This window comes from Esox lucius, chromosome 20 (assembly GCF_011004845.1).
Source record: "Esox lucius isolate fEsoLuc1 chromosome 20, fEsoLuc1.pri, whole genome shotgun sequence".
In the NCBI taxonomy this organism is placed as follows: Eukaryota; Metazoa; Chordata; class Actinopteri; order Esociformes; family Esocidae; genus Esox; species Esox lucius.
The window spans coordinates 40,568,467-40,595,014 of NC_047588.1; the positions used below are offsets into that span (position 1 = coordinate 40,568,467).

General features: G+C 44.2%; 1 protein-coding gene across 5 annotated transcripts; it reads right to left on the minus strand.

Annotated features, from left to right (window-relative positions):
• Positions 1-393: 393 nt before the first annotated feature.
• LOC105027291 (myc box-dependent-interacting protein 1) lies at positions 394-26,100 on the minus strand. 5 transcript variants are annotated; one of them, XM_010899326.4, is made up of 19 exons: positions 25,696-26,100; positions 18,958-19,038; positions 18,093-18,147; positions 17,835-17,929; positions 16,940-17,035; positions 15,448-15,564; positions 14,754-14,846; positions 13,963-14,124; positions 12,661-12,716; positions 12,384-12,431; positions 10,396-10,474; positions 10,102-10,215; positions 9,082-9,162; positions 8,562-8,585; positions 6,688-6,987; positions 5,639-5,689; positions 5,478-5,552; positions 3,585-3,686; positions 394-2,417 (listed from the first exon to the last, which is right to left on the minus strand). In XM_010899326.4, exons 1-19 carry the CDS (start codon positions 25,780-25,782, stop codon positions 2,316-2,318), a joined length of 1,818 nt encoding a protein of 605 aa, XP_010897628.2. In that variant the 5' UTR covers positions 25,783-26,100; the 3' UTR covers positions 394-2,315. The 5 variants fall into 5 exon arrangements, with proteins under 5 accessions (XP_010897628.2, XP_010897629.2, XP_010897630.2 ...); XM_010899327.4 differs by lacking the exon at positions 12,384-12,431; XM_010899328.4 differs by lacking the exon at positions 9,082-9,162.
• Between the last annotated feature and the right edge of the window lie 448 nt (positions 26,101-26,548).

The window sequence follows — 26,548 nt, forward strand, 5'->3', positions numbered from 1 at the left end:
ATTGATTAAAGCCCTGACTGTCAATTATTATATAACCTTTGAACCCAGAGCTAAATCCACAGCCAGGTAGTCAGTAAGTTTTTCAGTAAAATGCAGTCGTGAAAGTCATCTCTAAACTGATAGGGAATTCATTCTGCCTTACATGGGCAACATCCAGTGACTAAAAATGTGTTAAACTATTTTTAACGGAACTGGCACATGAGCTGATTAATGTGGTATTTATATTTCTGACACAACAAGACAGTTGACGTTTATCAGGAAGTGCCAGGAATCTGCCTAGACTGAAGAATAGCATAAATTGCTGGGTTTTTGTATTGGAATGACAGAACGGAGAACATAAGCAACTGAATGAAAGCATTTAACCAAATTGTAAATAAAAAATGACACAGAGACTGAGCTTCTAAATCCCAGTTTATTACTATTGATCAGTTAGGTGAAGGGAAAAACATCCTCTTGCTCCAATAGTTTGTGGAAGAACAAGATCTTTACCACAGTAATGAGTCCATCAGAGAGGATTTCTCAGAATTCACAACACATGGACTTAGTTTGGCATGCTCTTTGACACATTTACTCACCTACACAGATATGAATATGCTGATAGAATAATGTGGATCTTCATTGTCACAGCTTGGTAAATGAATTACACGTAAAATACTCAACAAATAATGCACAACAATAAGAACCAGCGACAACACAAAGTTCTTAAATATTACTCAGTAGGAGCGGTCAACCGAGTCCCCATCCAATCAGAATTGCTCCTATAAAACTGTCATCAAATCATCACATAAAAGGAAGTATGGTGTTATCATTCAGCCACATAGTGATTTATGCGGGTGAGATAACAGCAGCACTCTACAACGGGGAGGGACGGCTCGAGCCCCTGGGTGGCGTGTTTCCATCACACCCATTCCCTGGCAAATACCACGGAAACAATGGCATTCGTTTGTTAACGGACACAGGTGTGTTGCCAGGGACGAGGGCTGGAGTGCAATGCCAAACAGGCCCTGGGAGTATCCCAACACTGCCTTACATGGAATAGACACACACACGCACGCACACACACACACACACACACACACACAGGACCGGGATCCCGTGGCAAAACAGATTACAGAAGTCACACTCCACCGGGGGGGGGAGGGTGGGGGGTGAAAAAATTTGCACTGACATTTTACATTTATTAATTCAATTTACAGATTCCACGATCATTTCCTGACAGCATACAAAAATAAATAAAGAGTAATATTCTGAAAGCTGCATAATAATCTGAAGCGTCAGGCCCGCACCCACCCATATTTAAAATGTCAGGATGCTGACTGTCCCAGGAGACGTTCTTGACCTCTTTCACACACAGGAAACATAAGAAACATCTCTCAAAATAAACTGGATATCCCTTGGTACTCAAACACTTGGTTACACCTTCAGGAACCAAACCACAACAGTATCTAGTATCCTTACATAATCTGCATTGTACTTTAGCTAGGATACAGGAATGTAGGAGTTATATAAGTACGTTTCGGGTGTCTATTACATAAAGTATTGTACAGGGAGTGGGTTGGTCGTCTTTTCACCGTGTAGGAAATCATCACAACAACACCTGGCAACCCGCAAGCAATCATTACAACTCCTGGCAACCTTGGCACAAACACGTGTTAGCGGGGGATAGGACTGGAGGGAAAGCTGACAGGGCTTAGTGTAAAGGCCCATGGGCTCTTCCGACTTGTAATAGGTACCATGCCTTACCACCAGAGTCATTTTATCAACCCTGAGAGAAATCCCCCTGAACCATCCTAAAATGGGTTTCCCTGTTCACCTCCATTGTCATTCTGGCCGTTGTGGTTTCAAAGGACGACAAAGAACACTAGATAGGTCATTTTCTTTTGAGACTCATTCCTTAACTGTTTCACGGCAATTCAAAAAAAGTGCAAACCCGCTGAGATGCCACAACGTGACCCTGTGGTCAGAATAGTCCAAAACAAATGACTTATTAACCAACAAAAGCATGTGATCCATTCTGGACATAGCTGCTGACATACAGTCAACTCTGCACAGTTGTTTCTCATGCTGATGCCTTCATTATCACTATCAGTAGAAACCCAGAGGTTAGGAAACAGAGTACAAGGAAGTATTGAATTGGGATCAAGGGTCAGAGAGAGACAGACAGACAGACAGGTAGAGAGAGAGAGAAACGGGTGAGGAGGAGGGAGAAAGTTGAGAATTCCTAAGGAGAGTGACAGTTTTCTGACTGAGAGGGAGAAGGAAGAGGGTTTTGTAGCAGAGGGAGTGGTCAAGGGAGAGGTGGATGGACTCCTCTCTCACAGCCTAGAGGTGAAGTTCTCAGGGAACACTCCTTTAAGGGCACTCCCTTTGTTCTGGATCCAGTCCTCCTCCTTCATCCCCATCAGCCAGCCCTCATCCTGAAACCAACCACAGTATGGATGATTATCATTTACCCAGTTGAAGCGGTGTGGTGCTGTGTATCAGCTGGGAGGCACTGACTGTACAAACGTCACTTTGAATAAAATTGTATTGCTCAGCAGCACACTCAATGAACAGCCTATATGCTGTGACATATACTTATTTTTTGCCCTGAAGGACCTGAAAAACTGCTAGCGAGAGCTGTCTCACATCTCTGGGGAGGGGGGGGGGTTGTTCATTTAGCATATCGGCTTGACCAAACTGATCAGTGGAAAAAAGGCACCAAATAAAAAAGGATAGATATTGGTCTGTGCATGTGGGCTCATCAAATTACCTATTCTTTCTGTTGGACTACCATATAGATAGCCTCATCTGAATATTTTCTTGATGAAAGCTTGTTCTAGATGAATGGATGTGTCATCTTCATGAATGGATGTGTCATCTTCATGAATGGACGTGTCATATTCGCTGTTCGTCGGTGCATAACTCCCATTGACAAAGCATTGTTAATCTGATTAAATCAGTGTGTCAGTTTGGCTTAGCTGTGATGGCACTGTGAAAGGTTTTCCTCACTGACACTTGGCCGACAGCGTGCCTGTTTGCTGTGGAAGCTAAGCAGGGTCGGTGCTGGTCCGTTCCTGGATGGACGACCAGATGCTGCTGAAAGTTGTGCGTTTAAGGGATTACTGAAAGTGCTTTAAAACATATAGGTTGAAAAATGTTTTGTGTGGTTTTCAGCTTCCAGGTGTGTGGACCTTAAGTGTATTGAACAAATACTTTTTATTCAAAAATGTCTAATTGAGAATTGTGTTAGTGGTCTCAAAATACAATTATTTTTGTATCCAAATTCCAATGTTTTGTTACAATAAACAAATAGCAATTTCTATACATTTAAGGTGAGTAAACACAATTTTTAATTGGACTTAACATTCTGACCAACTTAAAATGTTAAACACTTGGACCCAAAAAGCTTGAACTAAAAAAAGTATAGAGCAAGTGTGGAGCAAATGAAATGTTCAGTAGTTTAGGATCCACTAAGTCCATCCCAAATCAAAATGGGTGTAACAAGGGTTTCATATACACTTAAAATGGTATTTGTGAACCAAAATTGTATATGAGAATATTCTGTTAATGAGATGATGAGGTACATGGGGTTATGACATTACCTGCTCTTCTGGGTTGTCAAAGGTCACAACCAACACAATGTCTCCCGCCTTCATTTCTAACTCATCTGAGTCATTTGCAGCGTAGTCATGCATGGTGGTCACCTGGATTAAGTGCAGAACAGATTTTACAACTACAGGTCTTAACATGAGTAAAAAACAGATATTACAACTATAGGATTTAATATCTGTAAAGAACAGATATTACAACTATAGGTGTTACATCTGTAAAAACAGATATTACAAATACTGGTTTTAACATCTGTAAAGAACAGATATTACAACTATAGGTTTAAACAGTACAGGTTGTGTCATATTCCCCAGAAGCTCTTAGGATGTTTCTCTGGTTAATGGGTACATAGATGTAATTTACATGACACATGATAGCACACATGACACAACAGGCCTATAGCCTTTTGTAGTACTACACAGCACATTACATTAATAATACTACTTTATATTTGTAACGCAGTTCATCAGGATCAAGGCACTGACACTAATATGTTGCCCCACTAGTTACTTAAATTATGTGGGTGAGGAACTAAGTAAATTGGACATATTTGTGATTGATCAAATGCCCACTACATTACATGGCTGGGAAATAAATTGACAGATACTGTCAGGCTTGATCTGTCAGGCCAATAATGTGGTGGGGTGGGGTGATGTCAATGTTGTTTTGATTAGATAGCAGCTGTGAGCCTACGTTGTCTGATACCTGAGAGAGTATTTTATGACAATTTGCGGTGGGACACGTGAAAACCTCAAGCACATTCAGAATTGTTTTGCAAGCAAGGGCCAGAAGCTGCTGGACACCCCCTTCTACACAGCACATGTCAGAAAGAGATGAAACATTCTGGGGAATTTTTCTACAATAGAGGCTGGGAAGAAATGCTTGTGTGCTGAGCAAAGGCTGGGCAGTGAGCAGAGATAATAAATCCTAGCCTGACTAATGAGGTTCAGGACCCACAGACAGCTCAAGGACACTGGCTGTAAATACACACAGAATTACACGTGTCAGAGACTCAGCCAAGGACACACAGGCTCCAAGTCTTAGCTGACAGAACACAATTTACAGACGAATGGCCCCACTCTCCCACCGTCCATAGGCACCCAGCCATAATTAAATGTGCACACTTCCACTGACAGGAGGGAGTTCTCAAGATATTATTTAGATGGAATTTTTAGGATAGTTTAATGGTTTATTGGTTTTATCATGTCAATATGGGAAATCATCTCAGATAATAAAAATAATACCTCTAGAAGCTAAGCTTGTTCTTGAAATTGTGTTACTATATTAATTGTACCGATGGTGTTTTATCTACATTTATCATGCTTTTTCTTAGGCTTAATCTGTTTCTGTGAAACCAGCAAACATTCAGATGACACTAAATAGAAAATATTTAGATGACACTACATAGCCTTTAACGCCACTTCTTAGAAAATACAGCATATTCCGTTATTTGCATGACACTTTATAGCTTGTCATAGCAGTATATTGCTGTTATTTACATCACTATACAACATGTCATAGAAGTATATAGCCATTATTTACATTATATTATATAGTATGTCATAGCAGTATACAGCCATTATTCACATGACACTACACAGCATGTCATGGCAGTACATAGCCATTATTCACATGACATTATATAGTATGGCTTAGCAGTACATAGCCATTATTCACATGACACTACATAACATGTCATAGCAGTACATAACTGTTATTCACAAGAGATTATACAGCATGTCATAGAAGAAAATAGCCGTTATTTACATGACACTACATAACATGTCATAATAGTACATAGCCATTATTCACATTACATTATATAGCATGTCATAACAGTACATAGCCGTTATTTGCATGACACTGTCATCATTATTCAAACTCACTTTGTAGAGGAACCCAGGAGGCATCTCCATTGTCTCTGAAGCCCCATTGGTTGCTGGTGTCTCCACAACATGACTCTTGACAAGAAGAGACAAAAATAAAATCTATTAACCAACAAATCAACCAACCAATTAACCAATCAACCAATCAGGGCGGAACGTACCTCCTCAAGTGCTGTGGCTGTTGGCGCTGCAACAGCAGTCGGTGTGTCAGCCTGTTAGAGAGGGAGAGACGTGTCACATCAGGACGTCCCTAAAACACAGCCTTAGACGATCAACAGCCCACTGCTCAACCCGCTGGTGTTAAGACTGGGAGACATTTTCAACTATGGAAACAAGCAGCCACAGCCCTCCTAAATTTTTTTAATCCAGGAAGTCACATTGAGGTCAGAGGATTGATCTTTTTCGAAACCAGACTCAGTAGAGAGTTTCAACAACAGACAGACCCCTGATGTAGCTAGCACATCAGCATTGGACAGAACCCTGCTGAAGCTAGCACCACAGCATCGGACAGAACCCTGGCGTTGCTAGCACCAAGGCATCGGACAGAACCCTGACATAGCTAGCACGTCAGCATTGGCCAGAACCCCGACGTAGCTAGCACCACAGCATCAGACAGAACCCTGACGTAGCTAGCACGTCAGCATTGGACATAACCCTGACGTAGCTAGCACCATAGCATTGGATTGAACCCTGACGTAGCTAGCATGTCAGCATCGGACTGAACCCTGACGTAGCTAGCACGTCAGCATTGGACATAACCCTGACGTAGCTAGCACCACAGCATTGGATTGAACCCTGACGTAGCTAGCATGTCAGCATTGGACATAACCCTGACGTAGCTAGCACCACAGCATCGGATTGAACCCTGACGTAGCTAGCATGTCAGCATTGGACTGAACCCTGACGTAGCTAGCTCGTCAGCACTGGACATAACGCTTACGTAGCTACCACGTCAGCACTGGACATAACCCTGACGTAGCTAGCCCGTCAGCACTGGACAAAACCCTGACGTAGCTAGCCCATCAGCACTGGACATAACCCTGACGTTGCTAGCACGTCAGCATTAGACATATTCCTGACGTAGCTAGCACGTCAGCATTGGACATAGCCCTGACGTAGTTAGCATCCTACGTATCAGTATCCTCAGTATCCTCCACTGTCGTTGATGCATCCACCCTGCTCCAGATGCATCCTATTCTCTCCGGCGTACCTTGGCAACCCCCTCCTCATCATTCCAGCCAGCCGGCTCAAACTCAGCAGCTGTGGTTGGCACTACGGATGTAGCCGTAGCAACAGCGTCATCCGCCCAGGAGTCATCATCCACCTTCGCCGGCTGAGAGGCATCATCCGCCTGGGAGACATCCACCCTCACGGGCAGAGAGCCGTCATCATCCCAGCCAGCCGTGGCGGCAGCTATAGGATCATCGGCCCAGCCGGCGGCACGCACTGGCTGGGTGCCGTCGTCATCCCAGCCCTGGGGCTCCTCCGGGGGAGCGGGGATCTCCTCTGGCTTAAGTAGGGGACGAGGGTTGTGGGGGCAGGGGGGCAATTAAATGGACAGAATGGGGCATGACCATTGGCATGAGGAACCCATTGAAAACCACGGAGACCAGGTTTTCCATGGCAATGGGCAGGGGCGAAGCGAAGGGGCGAGGGGGGTCGGGGCACATCAATGGGTACAATGGGGTGCGGGGGAGCCATAGAAAGCCGGAGAGACCAGGCACGGGTCAGGCCAGGGTTTCCATGGCAATGAGCCAATTACCAGGGAAAATATAAATGTAGGAAATTAATTAAAATGAATCAATTGAATAAGAAAACCATTGATGATTGATAAATTGGGAGGTGGCAAAAAAGTGAAAAGACCATTAAGAAAGGTCATTAAGATTTTTATCATTAGTTTATCCAACTGGAAATAAGGTTGTTGTCGATGCTGTCATTTCTCCTATTTCTAGTGGCAACCGTTGTCAGAACTAACTAACCCAAAGAACATCTATAAATAATAAAACATTTACATTTTTATCAAAAGGCATGTAAAACTTGTAGTCCAGGTTGGCACTTCATACTTAATTTAACCTCAGAAAAGAAAATCAACTCCCCTAATCGTTTACATTTGTCATCGCTGCAGTATTATATTCCTGCTGTGACACATCGGCTTAAATTAGGATCCTGTTTAGAATACTAGAATACTGGATTATATTCCTGCTGTTGCACATCGTCTTAAATTAAGATCCTGTTTAAAATACTGGATTATATTCCTGCTGTGGCATATCTTTTTAAATTAGGATCCTGTTTAGAATACTGGATTATATTCCTGCTGAGGCACATCGTCTTAAATTAGGATCCTGTTTGGAAACTGGTTTATATTCCTGCTGAGGCACATCGTCTTAAATTAGGATCCTGTTTAGAATACTGGTTTATATTCCTGCTGAGGCACATCGGCCTAAATTATGATCCTGTTTAGAATACTGGCCTTCAGGAAATGCTACTATATGTTTGGCCGCCGATCAACTCTCCGTGGCAGGCGATCACTCACACACAACGGTCAACCACTGCCTACTAGCCGCTGATCATTAAACTGTGTGGCTATTCTACAAAACCAGAGGCATCCCTCTTTCCCTTCACCTTTTGTTTCTTCTACATTTTTCCAACCACATGGCTTCATGCATACATGGCTACAGGAAGGTATGTCCATCAGGGGAGAGCCGGTGGGGGCTGACAGCCGGGGGATACCGAACAGCCATCAGAGGGATGGGCGACGCGTGGCCATCCATAGCGGACAAAAAACAAACGTGGATTAACGAATCACGTCAGGGGGTGCTGAGGCTACGACGGACAGGGGCACCCCCAGGCACCCCTTCTTCCCGCGGCTATGCATCCATACACCAGGGATGATCCAAGCCTCTTTGATATACTATATAAAGAGTCAACCTGGGGACTTACCAAACCCTGGGAAACAAAAATACAGTTAACCTGAGAGCATAATGTGGTTCTTTGAATCGGCACAATAGAGTACCATCCCTGTTGGAAGACAACATAAGACTGGAACTACATACATAGAAACAAGAGTGGATGACTGGAACTTACCTCCCACATATCCCAGGATAACGGCTTCAGGGAGAGAGAGAGAAAGAGAGAGAAAGAGAGAGAAAGAGAGAAAGGTGTAACTCAGTCCACTTAACGACACAACTCAGTAACAGGTTTTAGTAATCAGACAAGGCAGATGACTGCATGTCGTGGCGATGCATTATGCCACGGCTCTGAGCACGATGGGTCTGTCATGGTATGACACCCATGCCGTGCTAGCTGGTACCAGATCCGTTGGCGCCATCGTCACAACTGTCCTTCACAGAAGAAGACAGAGCAAACAGATCTGGAACCAGGCTAATCTTCAAGACACATTTGCATACAACCGTCACTATGTTAATGCGATGAGGAAACCAGGGGTGGAGAAAGGGAGTCGGGAGAGACGTGGCGGCACGGGTGGACAAAGGGATTGAACTCGGGTCTCTGGTGGGGAGACTCTGACCCCAGCCAGGCAGTGTCCTCACTAAACCACGGCTCCGTACCAAGGACCAGTCTCGTCTGACAGACCAGGCCCACCCACCTGAGAGGCCGGGGACACAGATGAAGCGGCCGGGGCGGTTAGGTCCATATCCAACAGGTTGGACCCGGCAGGGCTGTCAAACTGACAGGGGAGGGAGAGGACACACGGTTACCAGGGGCGGGATGGGCTGGCCAGGAGGGGGTCACACAGCGTGAAGGGACGGCCCCCCGATGGATTATCAACCAATCAACTATCCGCAGCTCTGCTGACATGCAACATGCCTGCTAGGGTTCTAAGACGGCGGGGCAGGGGTTGGGTTTAGGGTGGATGGAAGGTCGGAGTTTGGGTTATGTTTAGGGTGGAGGAAAGGTCAGAGTTTGGGTTAAGGTGGAGAGAAGGTCAGAGTTTGGGTTAGGGTTATGTTCAGGGTGGAGGGAAGGTCAGAGTTTGGGTTAGGGTTATGTTTAGGGTGGAGAGAAGGTCGGAGTTTGGGTTAGCGTTATGTTTAGGGTGGAGGGAAGGTCAGAGTTTGGGTTAGGGTTATGTTTAGGGTGGAGGGAAGGTCAGAGTTTGGGGTAGGGTTATGTTTAGGGTGGAGGAAAGGTCGGAGTTTGGGTTATGTTTAGGGTGGAGGGAAGGTCAGAGTTTGGGTTAGGGTTATGTTTAGGGTGGAGGGAAGGTCGGAGTTTGGGTTAGGGTTATGTTTAGGGTGGAGGGAAGGTCAGAGTTCGGGTTAGGGTTATGTTTAGGGTGGAGGGAAGGTCGGAGTTTGGGTTAGGGTTATGTTTAGGGTGGAGGGAAGTTCAGAGTTTGGGTTAGGGTTATGTTTAGGGTGGAGGGAAGGTCGGAGTTTGTGGGAGTAAAGTAAGTTTGGGTCATGGTTAAGGTCAGGGGTTAGAGAGGAGTGAAAGTAATGGTTCAGGAGGAAGTAAAGGTCATGGTTTGGGGGAGTAAAGGTCATGGTTTAGAGGGGAGTAAACATCATGGTTTAGGGGAGTAAAGGTTATGGTTTAGAGGGGAGTAAAGGTAATGATTAAGGGGAGCAAAGATCAGGGGTTAACTGAATAGTGCAGGCCTAACCTGTGTTGGGGATGTGACACTGATGTCAGGAGCATCAAACAGGCTGATGATGTTCTCTGGCTTCATGTCCCGACAGGGGCTGGACTCTGGCCTCGGGGGCATCGCTGGTCGCAGCTACACAGTGTTGTAATGGATAGAACATTGTTAAAGCATTCAGTGTTTTTTTGTGTTTGTGTTTGTGTATGTGTGTGTGTGTGTGTGAGAGAGAGAGAAAGAGTGCATGTAGATTTTTGGGTTAAGTGTTAGTTTCTTTAGAGTTAAGGTTAGGGGTTGATTGAGAATAATATAACATACCTTGGAGGGAGACTTGGGAATGGGAGGAGGTCCAGCTGGACTCAGACTGTTGACAGCATCAGATCCTCGGGGGAGCTCACTGTACGGAGACAGAGGATGAGCGGGAGGACAGAAAGATGGAGGCAGAGAGAAAAAGAGAGGGAGAGTAAGAGCTACAAAATATCTCCTTCTCAGGGCCGTGCAGTGAGGGCGTCTGATCGAGTTCAGTGCAGACTAAACCTCAGCAGACTGCCAGACTAAACACCTCAGCAGACTGACAGACTAAACACCTCAGCAGACTGCCAGACTAAACACCTGAGCAGACTGACAGACTAAACACCTCAGCACATTGACAGAATAAACACCTCTCAGCAGACTGCCAGACTAAACACCTGAGCAGACTGACAGACTAAACACCTCAGCAGACTGACAGACTAAACACCTCAGCAGACTGACAGACTAAACACCTCAGCAGACTGACAGACTAAACACCTGAGCAGACTGACAGACTAAACACCTCAGCAGACTGACAGAATAAACACCTCAGCAGACTGACAGAATAAACACCTCAGCAGACTGCCAGACTAAACACCTGAGCAGACTGACAGACTAAACACCTCAGCAGACTGACAGACTAAACACCTCAGCAGACTGACAGACTAAACACCTCAGCAGACTGACAGAATAAACACCTCTCAGCAGACTGACAGACTAAACACCTGAGCAGTAAACTAGAGATGCAGGTAAAGCCGACTCAAAAGGAGCAGCGTCTCCTCCCCTTCTTGTGTAAAGCTGGATCTAACAGTAGGGTTGCCGAGGGGTGCAGAGGGGTCACTCAGGGTCAGACTTGGGGTCAATTCACTCAGGGTCAGGCTCTGGGTGAATTCACTCAGGGACAGGCTTGGAGTCAATTCACTCAGGGTCATGCTCAGGGTCAATTCATTCAGGGTCAGGCTTGATGTCAATTCACTCATGGTCAGACATGGGGTCAATTACCTCAAGGTCAGGCTTGAGGTCAATTCACTCATGGTCAGACACTGAGTCAATTCACTCAGGATCAGGCTTGAGGTCAATTCACTCAGGATCAGGCTTGAGGTCAATTCACTCAGGGTCAGGCTTGGGGTGAATTCACCCAGGGTCAGGCTTAGACTCAATTCACTAAGGTACAGGCTCAGGATCAATTCATTCAAGGCCAGACTCAAGGTCAATTCACTCAGGGTCAGGCTTGGGGTCAATTCACTCAGGGTCAGGCTTGGGGTGAATTCACTCAGGGTCAGGCTTGGGGTCAATTCACACAGGGTCAGGCTTGGGGTGAATTCACACAGGATCAGGCTTGGGGTCAATTCACACAGGGTCAGGCTTGGGGTCAATTCACACAGGGTCAGGCTTGCGGTCAATTCACACAGGATCAGGCTTGGGGTCAATTCACACAGGGTCAGGCTTGGGGTCAATTCACACAGGGTAATGCTTGGGGTCAATTCACACAGGGTCAGGCTTGAGGTCAATTCACACAGGGTCAGGCTTGGGGTCAATTCACACAGGGTCAGGCTTGGGGTCAATTCACACAGGGTCAGGCTTGAGGTCAATTCACTCAGGGTCAGGCTTGAGGTCAATTCACACAGGGTCAGGCTTGGGGGCAATTCACACAGGGTCAGGCTTGGGGTCAATTCACACAGGGTCAGGCTTGGGGGCAATTCACACAGGGTAATGCTTGGGGGCAATTCCAGTCAATTCAGGAGGTACGACGGCATTCCAATTGAAATTATCTCAAGTTTTTCTACAAAGAGCATTTCACAATTAGAATTTGGTTTCATTTATTAATTGGAATTCCAACAAATTCAGGACGTATGCAGAATTTTCAGTTTAGATTCAAATGAAGTCTGTCGCTATGAGACGAGCAAATGGAGGACTTGGAGCTGGTGTGCTTCGAACTCACTGGACTGACACACACCAAGGAGCATTGATCCCAGAGAAACACGCTAGCAACAAATGGCTTCGGCATTGTTTACCTCCTCCGAGCCAGCGCCGTTGTCGGTGCCCCGCTGTTACCTGCCATTCTGTAGGGGCGGTGGGATTTCATTTAATCTACATGGTACTCACTTTACCAGGCCACAGTCCATAAAGGAATACCAGGGACTTTGCTGACCAGCAACAATCATGCATTCTTGTACTGTATATTCTGTATATGATAGTGTTAGTATAATATATTAATACGTTATTAATATATTAATTATTCATGTAATACGTTATACAGGACTGTAAGGAACTGGAATTGCATAAGCTCACCCTGACACGTCCTGCTGTTCAAGTTTGACAAGGACATCGTACAGGTTCTGGTCAAGCTGCATGGGAGAGGAACAGAACAGAGAAATGCACAGAGAACGGAATTATAACTACAGTTGGTATTATAATGAGTTGAGCATCAGTATATGTACATGACCAGAGAGTCTTTCAGTAGTCCCATTCGTCCTTGTAAAATGGCACTTGCAGCAAGTCTTTTATGAAAAAGAAATGTAAGCTCCAGTCAGCCCACTAAGGTCGCACACACTTTAACCTACATATGAAAATGACCACGGTAATTTGGGGAAGTTTTGACCTCAACCCCTCTGAACACCTTTGGGATGACTTGGATCGACGATTACAAGCCAGGCAATCGCATCCAACATCAGTGCCTGACCTCACCAATGCTCTTTTGGCTGAACGGGTACATATTCCCACAGAGACACTCCAAAATCTTGTGGAAAGCCTTCCCAGAAGAGTGGCAGCTGTTATAGCAGCAAAGTGGTGGGCCAACACCATATTAACGCCCAAGGTTTTGGAATGGGATATCCAACAAGCTCATGAGTGTGATGGTCGGGTGTCCAGATGCTCTTGGTCATATAGTGTATAATAAGACAACGTTTTGTACTGGCCCTCCTTTGGAATCAAATCCACAATGCCGGCGTTGGAAGCAGCACTGAGATGCACAGGATTCACCATTCACCGTGGATCACATCAGCAAGACATTCTCACCCACAGGAAGACATTCTCACAGGAAGACATTCTCACCCACAGGAAGACATTCTCACCCACAGGAAGACATTCTCACAGGAAGACATTCTCACCCACAGGAAGACATTCTCACAGGAAAACATTCTCACCCACAGGAAGACATTCTCACCCACAGGAAGACATTCTCACCCACAGGAAGACATTCTCACAGGAAGACATTCTCACAAGAACACAGCCGCTGGCTTGATTGTTTTCAGTTTGTCGCACTGTTCTCGAGTACACCCTAGACGCCGTCGTGTGTTAAATGCTCCAGTCATTCCAGAGATAATGGACCTGAAGCACCTGGCACTGACAACCACTCCACACTCCAAGTCCCTCGTTTCGCCCATTCTAATATCAACTTAACAGTCACTAAACGCAGCAGTGCATTACAGTTTGTTTTTTCTATCCCCGGCCACGTGGCTCTCTGTCTGTAGGAGAAATGCTCATACACGGTTTCCACCACTGCTGCTTATATCATCATTGTTTTGGGTGTGGGGACATGTACATGTTTGTGGTATGTTGAATATGTGGATGCGAAGGGGTTGATAGACTCACTCTGGCCATCTCTTTGTGGAACTTCTCCTCAAAGCCAGCCATACTCTGGAATGTGCTGACGTAGAAGCCAACGCGACTGTTCCATAAAGACGGTAGCTCCTCCTGGAGATCTACATTGATCTCCTCAAACACCTTCTGAGCTCTCTCCAACTCGTCCTCCGCCTGACACACACACGACACACAGGCACACACCACACATACACGCGACACACACACACACACACACACACACGCGACACATGAACACGCCCCACACAAAACACACAAACAACAAATATCACAAGGCGAACATGTCTTAATGTCTTAATCCCCCGTCATTCTATCACGCTGGATTCTGAATGGCTGAAAGGCGTGGTATATCAGACCAGATACCACGGGTATGACAAAACCTTTATTCTAACTGTTCTAATTGTGTTGGTAACTGGTTTATAACAGCAACAACGCACCACTGGGTTCCTATGTGTTTCAGGGGAGGCACCATGAACCATAGACAACTAGTGGAGAGATGGGGCGGGGGGGGGGGGGGGTCCTCGGTCCTCAAGGGCCCGATTGATGTCACACTTTTCCCACAATAGTGAATCACAACACAACTCATTAGATGAACTGCGTTTCATACTGAAGACCGTGATTGGATGAAACATCAGAGTCGGTGCTTAAGCCGGGGCTAAAGATGGAGTCGAGACGGTGAAGACAAAAGCGTCTGGGCAGGGAAATAACCTGAGGAAAAATGGAGCCTCTTTCTGAAGCTACCGCAGACTAGGCTGTTTGATCACGAGGGATGTGGGACCCACCTGGTTCCTGGACAGGCTGCTCTGGGCAATGTTATGGGCGGACAGGATGCCCTGAGCCCAGCCGGGGGTGGCCCTCTCCAACAGGGAGGCCGGCTGGAGGTGGCAAGAGATGGGGATGAAGGGAAGGAGAGGAAGAATGGGAGGGAGGACAGAGATGTGGAGACGTTTAAACGCCAAATTTCATCCGGATTCACTGTAACTTATGTATATAGGCCACATCATCATCCTTATCGATTCACTGTAACTTATGTACATAGGCCACATCATTATCCTTATCGATTCACTGTAACTTATGTACATAGGCCACATCATCATCCTTATCAATTCACTGTAACTTATGTACATAGGCCACATCATTATCCTTATCGATTCACTGTAACTTATGTACATAGGCCACATCATCATCCTTATCGATTCACTGTAACTTATGTACATAGGCCACATCATTATCCTTATTGATTAACTGTAACTTGTGTACATAGGCCACATCATCATCCTTATCGATTCACTGTAACTTATGTCCATAGGCCACATCATCATCCTTATCGATTCACTGTAACTTATGTACATAGGCCACATCATTATCCTTATTGATTAACTGTAACTTGTGTACATAGGCCACATCATCATCCTTATCGATTCACTGTAACTGGTTGATTCATTGTTGATTTCAGGTTTAATGAGGATCTATTACCTTGGTGATCTTGATACCCCCATCCTTCCCTGGCTTCTTCCCTTTATGGGTGGAGGAGTAGTTGTGTCTGGCACTGTCGTAGTCCACCAACTTCCTGTCCCGTTTAGCAATACGAGACTGAAGCCAACGTCAAGAAGAAGAAAAATATATTTTCAGATGCTGAGGCACAGCATCTTCACACTTACACACAGCTGCGTTGTTAACATGGCGGCATTGCATTTTGTCAGTTCCCATGTGACTAAGCTTTTGTCAGTTCCCACGCGGCTTAGCTATTGCTATCTTTGAATGTAATTTGTGATTTATTTGCTCAAGATGTTACTGAAATAACTTCTTAGACTCACCACACAGTGTTGGACCGAGAATCAGCCACTACACATCTCTGTTTACTAGACTTAATGAGGGAGCCCAAGAACACCAAAACAAGGTGTCCTAATGACTATGGTCCGGTCCAACTCACCCCTGTCTTCATGAAGTGCTTTGAGAGGCCCATCATGGGAAACAGAGGACAGCTATTCACATGGCTGCAACAGTCCAGCCTCATTGGGTCCTGCCGAAGACCTCCTGCTGTCCCACTGACAATATCCTGACCTGCTGCATGGGAACTGTCCTGTTGCATGGGAACTGACCCGCTGCATGGGAACTGACCTGCTCCATGGGAACTAACCTGCTGCATGGAAACTGACCTGCTGCATGGGAACTGACCCGCTGCATTGAATCTGCCCCGATACATGGGAACTGCCCCGCTACATGGGAACTTTCCCATTGCATGGGAAATGTCCCACTGCATGTGAACTGTCCTGCTGCATGGGAACTGTCCTGTTGCATGGGAACTGCCCCGCTGCATGGGAACTGTCCTGTTGCATGGGAACTGCCCCGCTGCATGGGAACTGACCTGCTCCATGGGAACTGACCTGCTGCATGGGAACTGTCCTGTTGCATGGGAACTGACCTGGTTCATTAGAACTGTCCCATTGCATGGGAAATGTCCCACTGCATGTGAACAGTCCTGCTGCATGGGAACTGTCCTGTTGCATGGGAACTGCCCCGCTGCATGGGAACTCACCTGCTCCATGGGAACTGACCTGCTGCATGGGAACTGTCCTGTTGCATGGGAACTGCCCCGCTGCATGGGAACTGACCTGCTCCATGGGAACTGACCTGCTGCATGGGAACTGTCCCGCTGCATGGGAACTGACCCGCTGCATGGGAACTGACCCGCTGCATGGGAACTGTCCTGCAGATATCCAGTGGCTAGATAATATGGCCCTCCCTGAGGCCTAGCTCCCACCATCGAGGATATCTATCTGAAGCTAACTTTATAAGTACTGTGTCCTTTATTTATTCACTATATTTACACAACTAGTTTTAATGCTGTTGCACTTTCCTGATGGAACTGGCCTGGCAAGCATTCTGTCTATACCTTCATTATGCACATCATTAGAAAAATAAAACCTGTACTTGGAACACAGAAAATGATGTTCCCAAAGCCTACCTTAATATCGGGGAACTGGCCTAGATAAGTGTCCATGGATATTAAAGCATGGTCCACTAGCTTCTGATGGTAGTCCGTCCACAGAACATCAGAATCCTGCAACACAGAGGGCAGTCGAGGTCGGGCCACATTCACCGGCCCATGAGATCACACACCTCTCAGGTAAAAACGGCATCCACACTCTTTGAAACCAAGTTACATTCACACACTGAGTAAAAATGAAAACTAAAGCTGAATGGCCAGCCTAGCTCAAACAATCACTCCACTGAGTGATTAAAGCACAAATGATTTACCTCAAAGTTGTTTTCCCAACATCTCTAAGCCTCTATTTACACTAGAGAGAAGAATGTGGAGAAAATGAAGGGACAAATGAAGGACAAATGAGTAAAGAATGTATGAATGATGAGCAAGGATGATGATGCCAAAGTATAAGTCCTAAGAAGAACAAAATGGACACGAAGTGGGAAGAATTTTGGAAGGGCTATGGATGAATGTTAGAAGGGACAGGGAGAAGAGAGAGAAGCCAAGGACATATTGCAGATAAAAAGCAACAAGGCGCATTGGTACGTCAGACAGGAGCCAGAAGCAGACTAGCTATCACAGCTGTGGACGGACTAATGCCAAATATTCCCTCTCAACACACGTGTACAGGTTCTACATTTGAGCATGAAGTGGGGCTAAGAATTGGAGTTCAAAAGAGAGAGATGAAGAAAGAGAGAGCGAAAGAGAGAAAGAGGGCGAGATGGGAAGAGAAATACCAAGCTGTGAAAGAGAAAAGGAAAAGGAGAGAGAAAGCACAGGGGAGAGAGGGAAGAGTGCTGACAGAAGAAGGAAGGAGGGTTTCGTCACTGAACTAAGGGTGTTTGTCTATCTTAACATGAATAAAGCCACTAACCTCCGCGATGGAGTCCACATCATCTTTGCCATACCACTCTGGCTCATACATGTCCACCAGACACTCCTGGAGGTTCTTGGACGATTCGTGCATTGCTGACAAACAGGCAAACCAAGTGACTTGTCATCGAGAGCACAAGTAAACCAGCTGATTGCAGAGCAACACACAATGGCTATGGACTCAGTCGGCCTTCGGCAGTGTCAAATGATTGAACAGAAATGTAAACATGAGATTTAAACATCGGGGAACAGGTCTTACTTTGAACAGCAGTCAAGTAGGCCCTCAGGTCCTTCTGCAGTTTGGAGCCCTCCGTCTGAAAACAGAACATCAAAGACCTTGTTCACCATGGACCGTGGCTTGGGTAGACGTGACAATGGGAGGACTGTGGATTGGACTGTGGACGGCAAGGCATGGAGGGGCTACTGTGATGTTAGGCTCCTCCGTGTCTCTGTGGATGGTGAGGCATGGAGGTGCTACTGTGATGTTAGGCTCCTCCGTGTGTCTGTGGATGGTGAGGCATGGAGGGGCTACTGTGATGTTAGGCTCCTCCGTGTGTCTGTGGATGGTGAGGCATGGAGGGGCTACTGTGATGTTAGGCTCCTCCGTGTGTCTGTGGATGGTGAGGCATGGAGGTGCTACTGTGATGTTAGGCTCCTCCATGTGTCTGTGGATGGTGAGGCATGGAGGTGCTACTGTGATGTTAGGCTCCTCCATGTGTCTGTGGATGGTGAGACATGGAGGTGCTACTGTGATGTTAGGCTCCTCCGTGTGTCTGTGGATGGTGAGGCATGGAGGTGCTACTGTGATGTTAGGCTCCTCCATGTGTCTGTGGATGGTGAGGCATGGAGGTGCTACTGTGATGTTAGGCTCCTCCATGTGTCTGTGGATGGTGAGGCATGGAGGTGCTACTGTGATGTTAGGCTCCTCCGTGTGTCTGTGGATGGTGAGGCATGGAGGTGCTACTGTGATGTTAGGCTCCTCCGTGTGTCTGTGGATGGTGAGACATGGAGGTGCTACTGTGATGTTAGGCTCCTCCGTGTGTCTGTGGATGGTGAGACATGGAGGTGCTACTGTGATGTTAGGCTCATCTGTGTGTCTGTGGACGGTTTCTCGGAAGACTTACATATTGTTTGTTAAAGTTGATCACCCCCTCCTCAAACGCAACGTCTCTGGTCTCATCGGCCTTACCCAGCTTTTGCATAACCTGGACAACGAGAACACGTGAGACAAGACAACGGGGTCATTTACATCCATACGCAGCAGGTGTGTAGAACGACTCGATGTCTCTAGTAGCACCAAGGCAAACTCAGGACTATTAGAACAGTTATTAGGCTTAAACGTCTTCATGACATCCTCCTGTGAATGTGTATCCACTCCAGTGACAAATGTAGGAAGAGACGGAGTGAATATGTTTTCTCATTATGAACAACACACTTTTCCAACAACACACCCAACCCATAGGACGGCAGCCTTATGGTCAATATTAAACACTCAAGCCAGGAGGGTGAAAACTCTCTGAGAAAGGCAGTCAAACCTAATTGCACCTAGGTTGTGGTTGAGGAAACCTTCTCAGTCATATTAACTTTGTAAAACATCAAATGATTTTGGGAAAGTGGGATTTTGTGATTATTTAACAATGGGGCAGAAAGACATTGTGTCTCTGGGTGTCACAGTCCCATGCCATGTCACGCTCAAGTTAATAGGTACTGTCAATTTTGTACAATTGCATGAAAGGTTCAGTAAATACATAAAAATTAAAAGATGCTCCATCTCGTTATCAAGAGGGTTCCAATGAAAAACAAATACATTTAATTGAAAATATGCACTAACAAATATAATCAAAACAAACAATAAGCGATTTAATCATATTATACAAACATGTGCATTCATCAATAAGAAAATGATAAATGGGTCAGTAAATAATCAAAACTACCAATACAACAAATAAATTAAAATACCTGTAACATACACATACAGTACAGGCCAAAAGTTTGGACACACCTTCTCATTCAATGCGTTTTCTTTATTTTCATGACTATTTACATTGTAGATTCTCACTGAAGGCATCAAATCTATGAATGAACACATACGGAATTATGTACTTAAACAAAATTGAAATAACTGAAAACATGTCTTATATTTTAGATTCCTCAAAGTAGCCACTCTTTGCTTTTTTTGATAGCGCTGCAAACCCTTGGTGTTCTCTCAATGAGCTTCATGAGGTAGTCACCTGAAATGGTTTTCATTTCACAGGAGTGCCTTGTCAGGGTTAATCAGTGGAATTTTTTCCCTTTTTAATGGGGTTGGGACCATCAGTTGTGTGGTGCAGAAACCAGGTTGATACACAGCCGACAGCCCTATTGGATAACTGTTAGAATTCATATTATAGCAAGAACCAATCAGCTAAGTAAAGAGAAACGAGTGGCCATCATTACTATAACAAATGAAGTTCAGTCAGTCCGGAAAATTGCGAAAACTTTGAATGTGTCCCCAAGTGCAGTCGTAAAAACCATCAAGCGCTACAACGAAACTGGCTCACATAAGGACCGCCCCAGGAAAGGATGACCAAGAGTCACCTCTGCTGCTGAGGATAAGTTAATTCGAGTCACCAGCCTCAGAAATCGCAGGTTAACAGCAAGCTCAGATTAGAGACCAGCTGAATGCCACACAGAGTTCTAGCAGCAGACACATCTCTAGAAAACTGTTAATAGGAGACTGCACGAATCAGGCCTTCATGGTCAAGTAGCTGATAGGAAACCACTGCTAAGGAGAGGCAACAAGCAAAAGAGATTTGTTTGGGCCAAGAAACACAAGGAATGGACATTAGACCAGTGGAAATCTGTGCTTTGGTCTGATGAGTCCAAATTTGAGATCTTTGGTTCCAACCGCTGTGTGTTTGTGCAACGTAGAAAAGGTGAACGGATGGATTCTATATGCCTAGTTCCAACCATGAAGCGTGGAGGAGGAGGTGATGTTGTGGGGGTGCTTTGCTGGTGACACTGTTGGGGATTCAAAATTGAAGGCATACTGAACCAGCATGGCTACCACAGCATCATGGTGCGACATGCCATCCCATCCGGTTTGCGTTTAGTTGGACCATCATTCATTTTTCAACAGGACAATGACCCCAAACACACCTCCAGGCTGTGTAAGGGCTATTTGACCAAGAAGGAGAGTGATGGAGTGCTGCGCCAGATGACCTGGCCTCCACAGTCACCGGACCTGAACCCAATTGAGATGGTTTGGGGTGAGCTGGACCGCAGAGTGAAGGCACAAGGGCCAACAAGTGCTAAGCACCTCTGGGAACTCCTTCAAGACTGTTGGAAAACCATTTCAGGTGACTACCTCTTGAAGCTCATCAAGAGAATGCCAAGAGTGTGCAAAGCAGTAATCAGAGCAAAGGGAGGCTACTTTGAAGAAACTAGAATATAAGACATGTTTTCAGTTATTTCACACTTTTTTGTTAAATACATAATTCCACATGTGTTCATTCATAGTTTTGATGCCTTCAGTGAGAATCTACAATGTAAATAGTCATGACAATAAAGGAAACGCATTGAATGAGAAGGTGTGTCCAAACTTTTGGCCTGTACAGTATACTTTCTATATTATTTACATAATTCTTGTTAAGGTGACCTTTCAAATATATAGGGACACTTAAGTTAATGCATTTAAAAAGAAATTGGTGTCATTGAAGTTGCCTTCTGTTGAGGTACTCCATTACTGAGCCTTGAGGTACTCTAATACTGAGCCTTGAGGTACTCCAATTCTGAGCACTGAGGTACTTCAATACTGAGCACTAAGGTACTCCAATCCTGAGCCTTGAGGTACTCCAATACTGAGCCTTGAGGTATTCCAATACTGAGCACTAAGGTGCTCCAATACTGAGCCTTGAGGTACTCCAATACTGAGCACTGAGGTACTCCAATACTGAGCACTGAGGTACTCCAATACTGAGCATTGAGGTACTCCAATACTGACCCTTGACGTACCCCTCTACTGAGTCCAAGAAATTGGGATTTTTGTCCATCTATTAAAACACACTATTTTATATTACTAAGATACGCATGGAATTAGTTTAAAGTTTTGTTAGTGAAACCAATGTTTTTAGGTTTCACAAGATATAATGAGAAATATATTTTCCAAGATATAATGAACAATTTAATTATTTGGATAATTTCAATAACAATTGTACCAGTTACTTTGTGTAAAATTTATATACAGTGGGGTGAACAAGTATTTTATACACTGCCAGTTTTTGCAGGTTTTCCTACTTACAAAGCATGTAGAGGACTACACGGCAGGACCTGGTTAATGACCTGAAGAGAGCTGGGACCACAGACTCAAAGAAAACCATTAGTAACACACTACGCTGTCATGGATTAAAATCCTGCAGCACACGCAAGGTCCCCCTGCTCAAGCCAGCGCATGTCCAGGCCCTTCTGAAGTTTGCCAATGACCATGTGGATGATCCAGAGGAGGAATGGGAGAAGGTCACGTGGTCTGATGAGACAAAAATAGAGCTTTTTGGTCTAAACTCCACTCGCCATGTTTGGAAGAAGAAGAAGGATGGAGGTGGAAACATCATTCGTTGGTGATGTTTTTCTACAAAGGGGACAGGACGACTGCACCGTATTGAGGGGAGGATGGATGGGGCCATGTATCGCGAGATCTTGGCCAACAACCTCCTTCCCTCAGTAAGAGCATTGAAGATGGGACGTGGCTGGGTCTTCCAGCATGACAACGACCCGAAACACACAGCCAGGGCAACTATGGAGTGGCTCCGTAAGAAGCATCTTAAGGTCCTGGAGTGGCCTAGCCAGTCTCCAGACATGAACCCAATAGAAAATCTTTGGAGGGATCTGAAAGTCTGTATTGCCCAGCAACAGCCCCGAAACCTGAAGGATCTGGAGAAGGTCTGTATGGAGGAGTGGGCCAAAATCCCTGCTGCAGTGTGTGCAAACCTGGTCAAGAACCACAGGAAACATATGATCTCTGTAATTGCAAACAAAGGTTTCTGTACCAAATATTAAGTTCTGCTTTTCCGATGTATCAAATACTCATGCAATTAAATGCAAATGAATTACTTAAAAATCATACAATGGGATTTTCTGGATTTTTGAAGAGTACCTATGATAAAAATTGCAGACTTCTCCTTGCTTTGTAAGTGGGAAAACCTGCAAAATCGGCAGTGTATCAAATAGCTGTTCTCCCCACTGTAATTAGCAAGTTTCACTAATGCTGTAGTGGTAGAATGGTTGAGTCTTAAGCCAAAATGAAATGGTGAAATTAAGTGACACTGATACATTTGGAATGTGTATTAATATCTCAAATAATGTTGCTATTGAAAAAATTACTGATATAGGTATGTAGTTATTTGGACCTAAGGAGTTTTCCCCTTTATCAAGAGGGTCACGCAAGCACATTTCCATATATAAGGTATTTCACCAATATAGTACAGTCACCATGTTATATACATACTAAGAAACTGGGTGGCTTGAATGCTGATTGGCTGGCACGAGTCCATGTACCACTATTATGACATCACATTACTTTTTACTGCTCTAAATACCCAGTTAATAAGAGCAATACAGTATCTCAGGTGTTTGTGATATGATGTATTCATTTAGTAATATGGGTGATATAGTCCTATGGGTATGTATTCATTTAGTAATATGGGTGATATAGTCTTATGGGTATGTATTTATATTGTAATATGGGTGATATAGTCCTATGGGTATGTATTTATATTGTAATATGGGTGATATAGTCCTATGGGTTTGTATTTATATTGTAATATGGGTGATATAGTCCTATGGGTATGTATTTATATTGTAATATGGGTGATATAGTCCTATGGGTTTGTATTCATTTAGTAATATGGGTGATATAGTCCTATGGGTATGTATTTATATTGTAATATGGGTGATATAGTCCTATGGGTTTGTATTCATTTAGTAATATGGGTGATATAGTCTTATGGGTATGTATTTATATTGTAATATGGGTGATATAGTCCTATGGGTATGTATTTATATTGTAATATGGGTGATATAGTCCTATGGGTTTGTATTTATATTGTAATATGGGTGATATAGTCCTATGGGTATGTATTTATATTGTAATATGGGTGATATAGTCCTATGGGTTTGTATTCATTTAGTAATATGGGTGATATAGTCCTATGGGTATGTATTTATATTGTAATATGGGTGATATAGTCCTATGGGTTTGTATTCATTTAGTAATATGGGTGATATAGTCCTATGGGTTTGTATGTATATTGTAATATGGGTGATATAGTCCTATGGGTATGTATTTATATTGTAATATGGGTGATATAGTCCTATGGGTATGTATTTATATTGTAATATGGGTGATATAGTCCTATGGGTTTGTATGTATATTGTAATATGGGTGATATAGTCCTATGGGTATGTATTTATATTGTAATATGGGTGATATAGTCCTATGGGTATGTATTTATATTGTAATATGGGTGATATAGTCCTATGGGTTTGTATGTATATTGTAATATGGGTGATATAGTCCTATGGGTATGTATTTATATTGTAATATGGGTGATATAGTCCTATGGGTATGTATTTATATTGTAATATGGGTGATATAGTCCTATGGGTTTGTATGTATATTGTAATATGGGTGATATAGTCCTATGGGTATGTATTTATATTGTAATATGGGTGATATAGTCCTATGGGTATGTATTTATATTGTAATATGGGTGATATAGTCCTATGGGTTTGTATGTATATTGTAATATGGGTGATATAGTCCTATGGGTATGTATTTATATTGTAATATGGGTGATATAGTCCTATGGGTATGTATTTATATTGTAATATGGGTGATATAGTCCTATGGGTTTGTATTTATATTGTAATATGGGTGATATAGTCCTATGGGTTTGTATTTATATTGTAATATAATGGGGTGATATAGTCCTATGGGTTGGTATTTATATTGTAATATGGGTGATATAGTCCTATGGGTATGCATTCACATTGTAATATAATGGGGTGATATAGTCCTATGGGTTTGAATATATATTGTAATATGGGTGATATAGTCCTATGGGTTTGTATGTATATTGTAATATGGGTGATATAGTCCTATGGGTTTGTATGTATATTTTAATATGGGTGATATAGTCCTATGGGTTTGTATTTATATTGTAATATAATGGGGTGATATAGTCCTATGGGTTTGAATTCATATTGTAATATGGGTAATATAGTCCTATGGGTTTGTATTTATATTGTAATATAGTGCTAAGTGTTTGTAGTCGTATAATAAATGGATGATATAGTGCTATGGGTCATTGCTCTGTCATCCTTCGCCGAGCTACCATCCTCCCATTCCCTCATTCACTCCCCCTGTTAACAAGGACATCTTCAGATCATGTACCCTTTCAAATAAAATGTTTTAAGCCACATCAAATCTTACCGGAAACCGAATGCCGTTTTGGATGCTGCATGGCGTGCATACGACATTGTTATTGAATGGCCAAGACATTACAGCTGACCAGACCATCAATTTGCTTTAGCTGCTGAATACACGACAGGGATACCCACATGACCACATGCATCCGACCGCAAGGAGGCCTATGGGCCTGCTGTGGCCTCAAAAGGGCTGTGTATCATAAAGGATGGGATTAAAATCGGAGCTTCCTCTCGAAAGTAACGTTAGAGCTCAAATTATTTGTGTCGTTTCACGGTCATGATGGTGCGTCATGGCCTTGATTTTTATCAGGCAATGTGACATTAAGATGAAATCCGATAGACAATATAAAAGAACTGTTCGGAACAAAAACACAATTAGCCTCGGTTGTATTTCTTACCTTTTCTTGTGCCCGTGTCAATTTTTTCTGAACGTTACTGGCGAGTTTCCCGGCAGTAACCCCCTTCCCTATCCCCATCTCAGCCATCTTGACTTTCGATATGCTCTCTAGTCAATATAATAAAAATTACAATCCTAGGGATTTACAAGAACGATTGACATCGACGTCGATTAAGGAAAAACCCACACAGCAGGCCTATGTACCGTCACACCGTGTAGGAATGGATGTCTGAGCATGAACCGATTCGAAAACAGCTACGGTCTTCCAGTTGCCAGCGATGCATAGGGTACCGATATGTCAGTCGGTTTGTGGATGGGAATAACCAATGCTGAGGGGGTGCCTCTTAAAGCGACAAGCTCACTAGATCGCAGCAGCAAACCCACGTTGCACTCAATGTCGTGTGGCCTATGTTACACTTGAGGGCGGCATTGCTGTGGTCAACTCGCGGATGGAAACGGAAAGTCCAGCAAAGGCGAGAAGACGAGTAAACACAGCGTGACCAAACTCTGTAAACTCGATGTTGGAAAACAACCAGAGAAAGGCCATTACAATGTTAATAGACATCGTGCTATTTTACTTGACGCACAAAGCTGGATGCCGCTGTTCAGGCGCTCTCCATGGTTTTGAATGACTTCTACAGTTACACAGTCCGAGGACACCTGCGGTGGTGCTGAATGGACAGCATAGTTCTGTGAATGCTGTGACCCAAGGACAACATACTGGCATGTAACTGGGGTAACTTTTTCCTCACGGTGTATCTTGTAAAACGGCTTCGTAGCGAAGCATTCTTCTCTAAAAAAAAAATGGATTGAGCCGTACTTTTGGCCGCCTATGTTTATTTAATTTCGGGTAA

What these genes read in the sequence shown, in the direction of transcription:
- LOC105027291 (XM_010899326.4), bottom strand. Translation starts at nt 25,782, where the DNA reads ATGGCTGAGATGGGGATAGGGAAGGGGGTTACTGCCGGGAAACTCGCC. An exon ending in TCAACTTTAACAAACAATAT is followed by an intron (nt 18,148 to 18,957) that starts GTAAGTCTTCCG and finishes TTCTGTTTTCAG; the next exon opens with ACGGAGGGCTCCAAACTGCA. An exon ending in ATGTGGACTCCATCGCGGAG is followed by an intron (nt 17,036 to 17,834) that starts GTTAGTGGCTTT and finishes TCTGTGTTGCAG; the next exon opens with GATTCTGATGTTCTGTGGAC.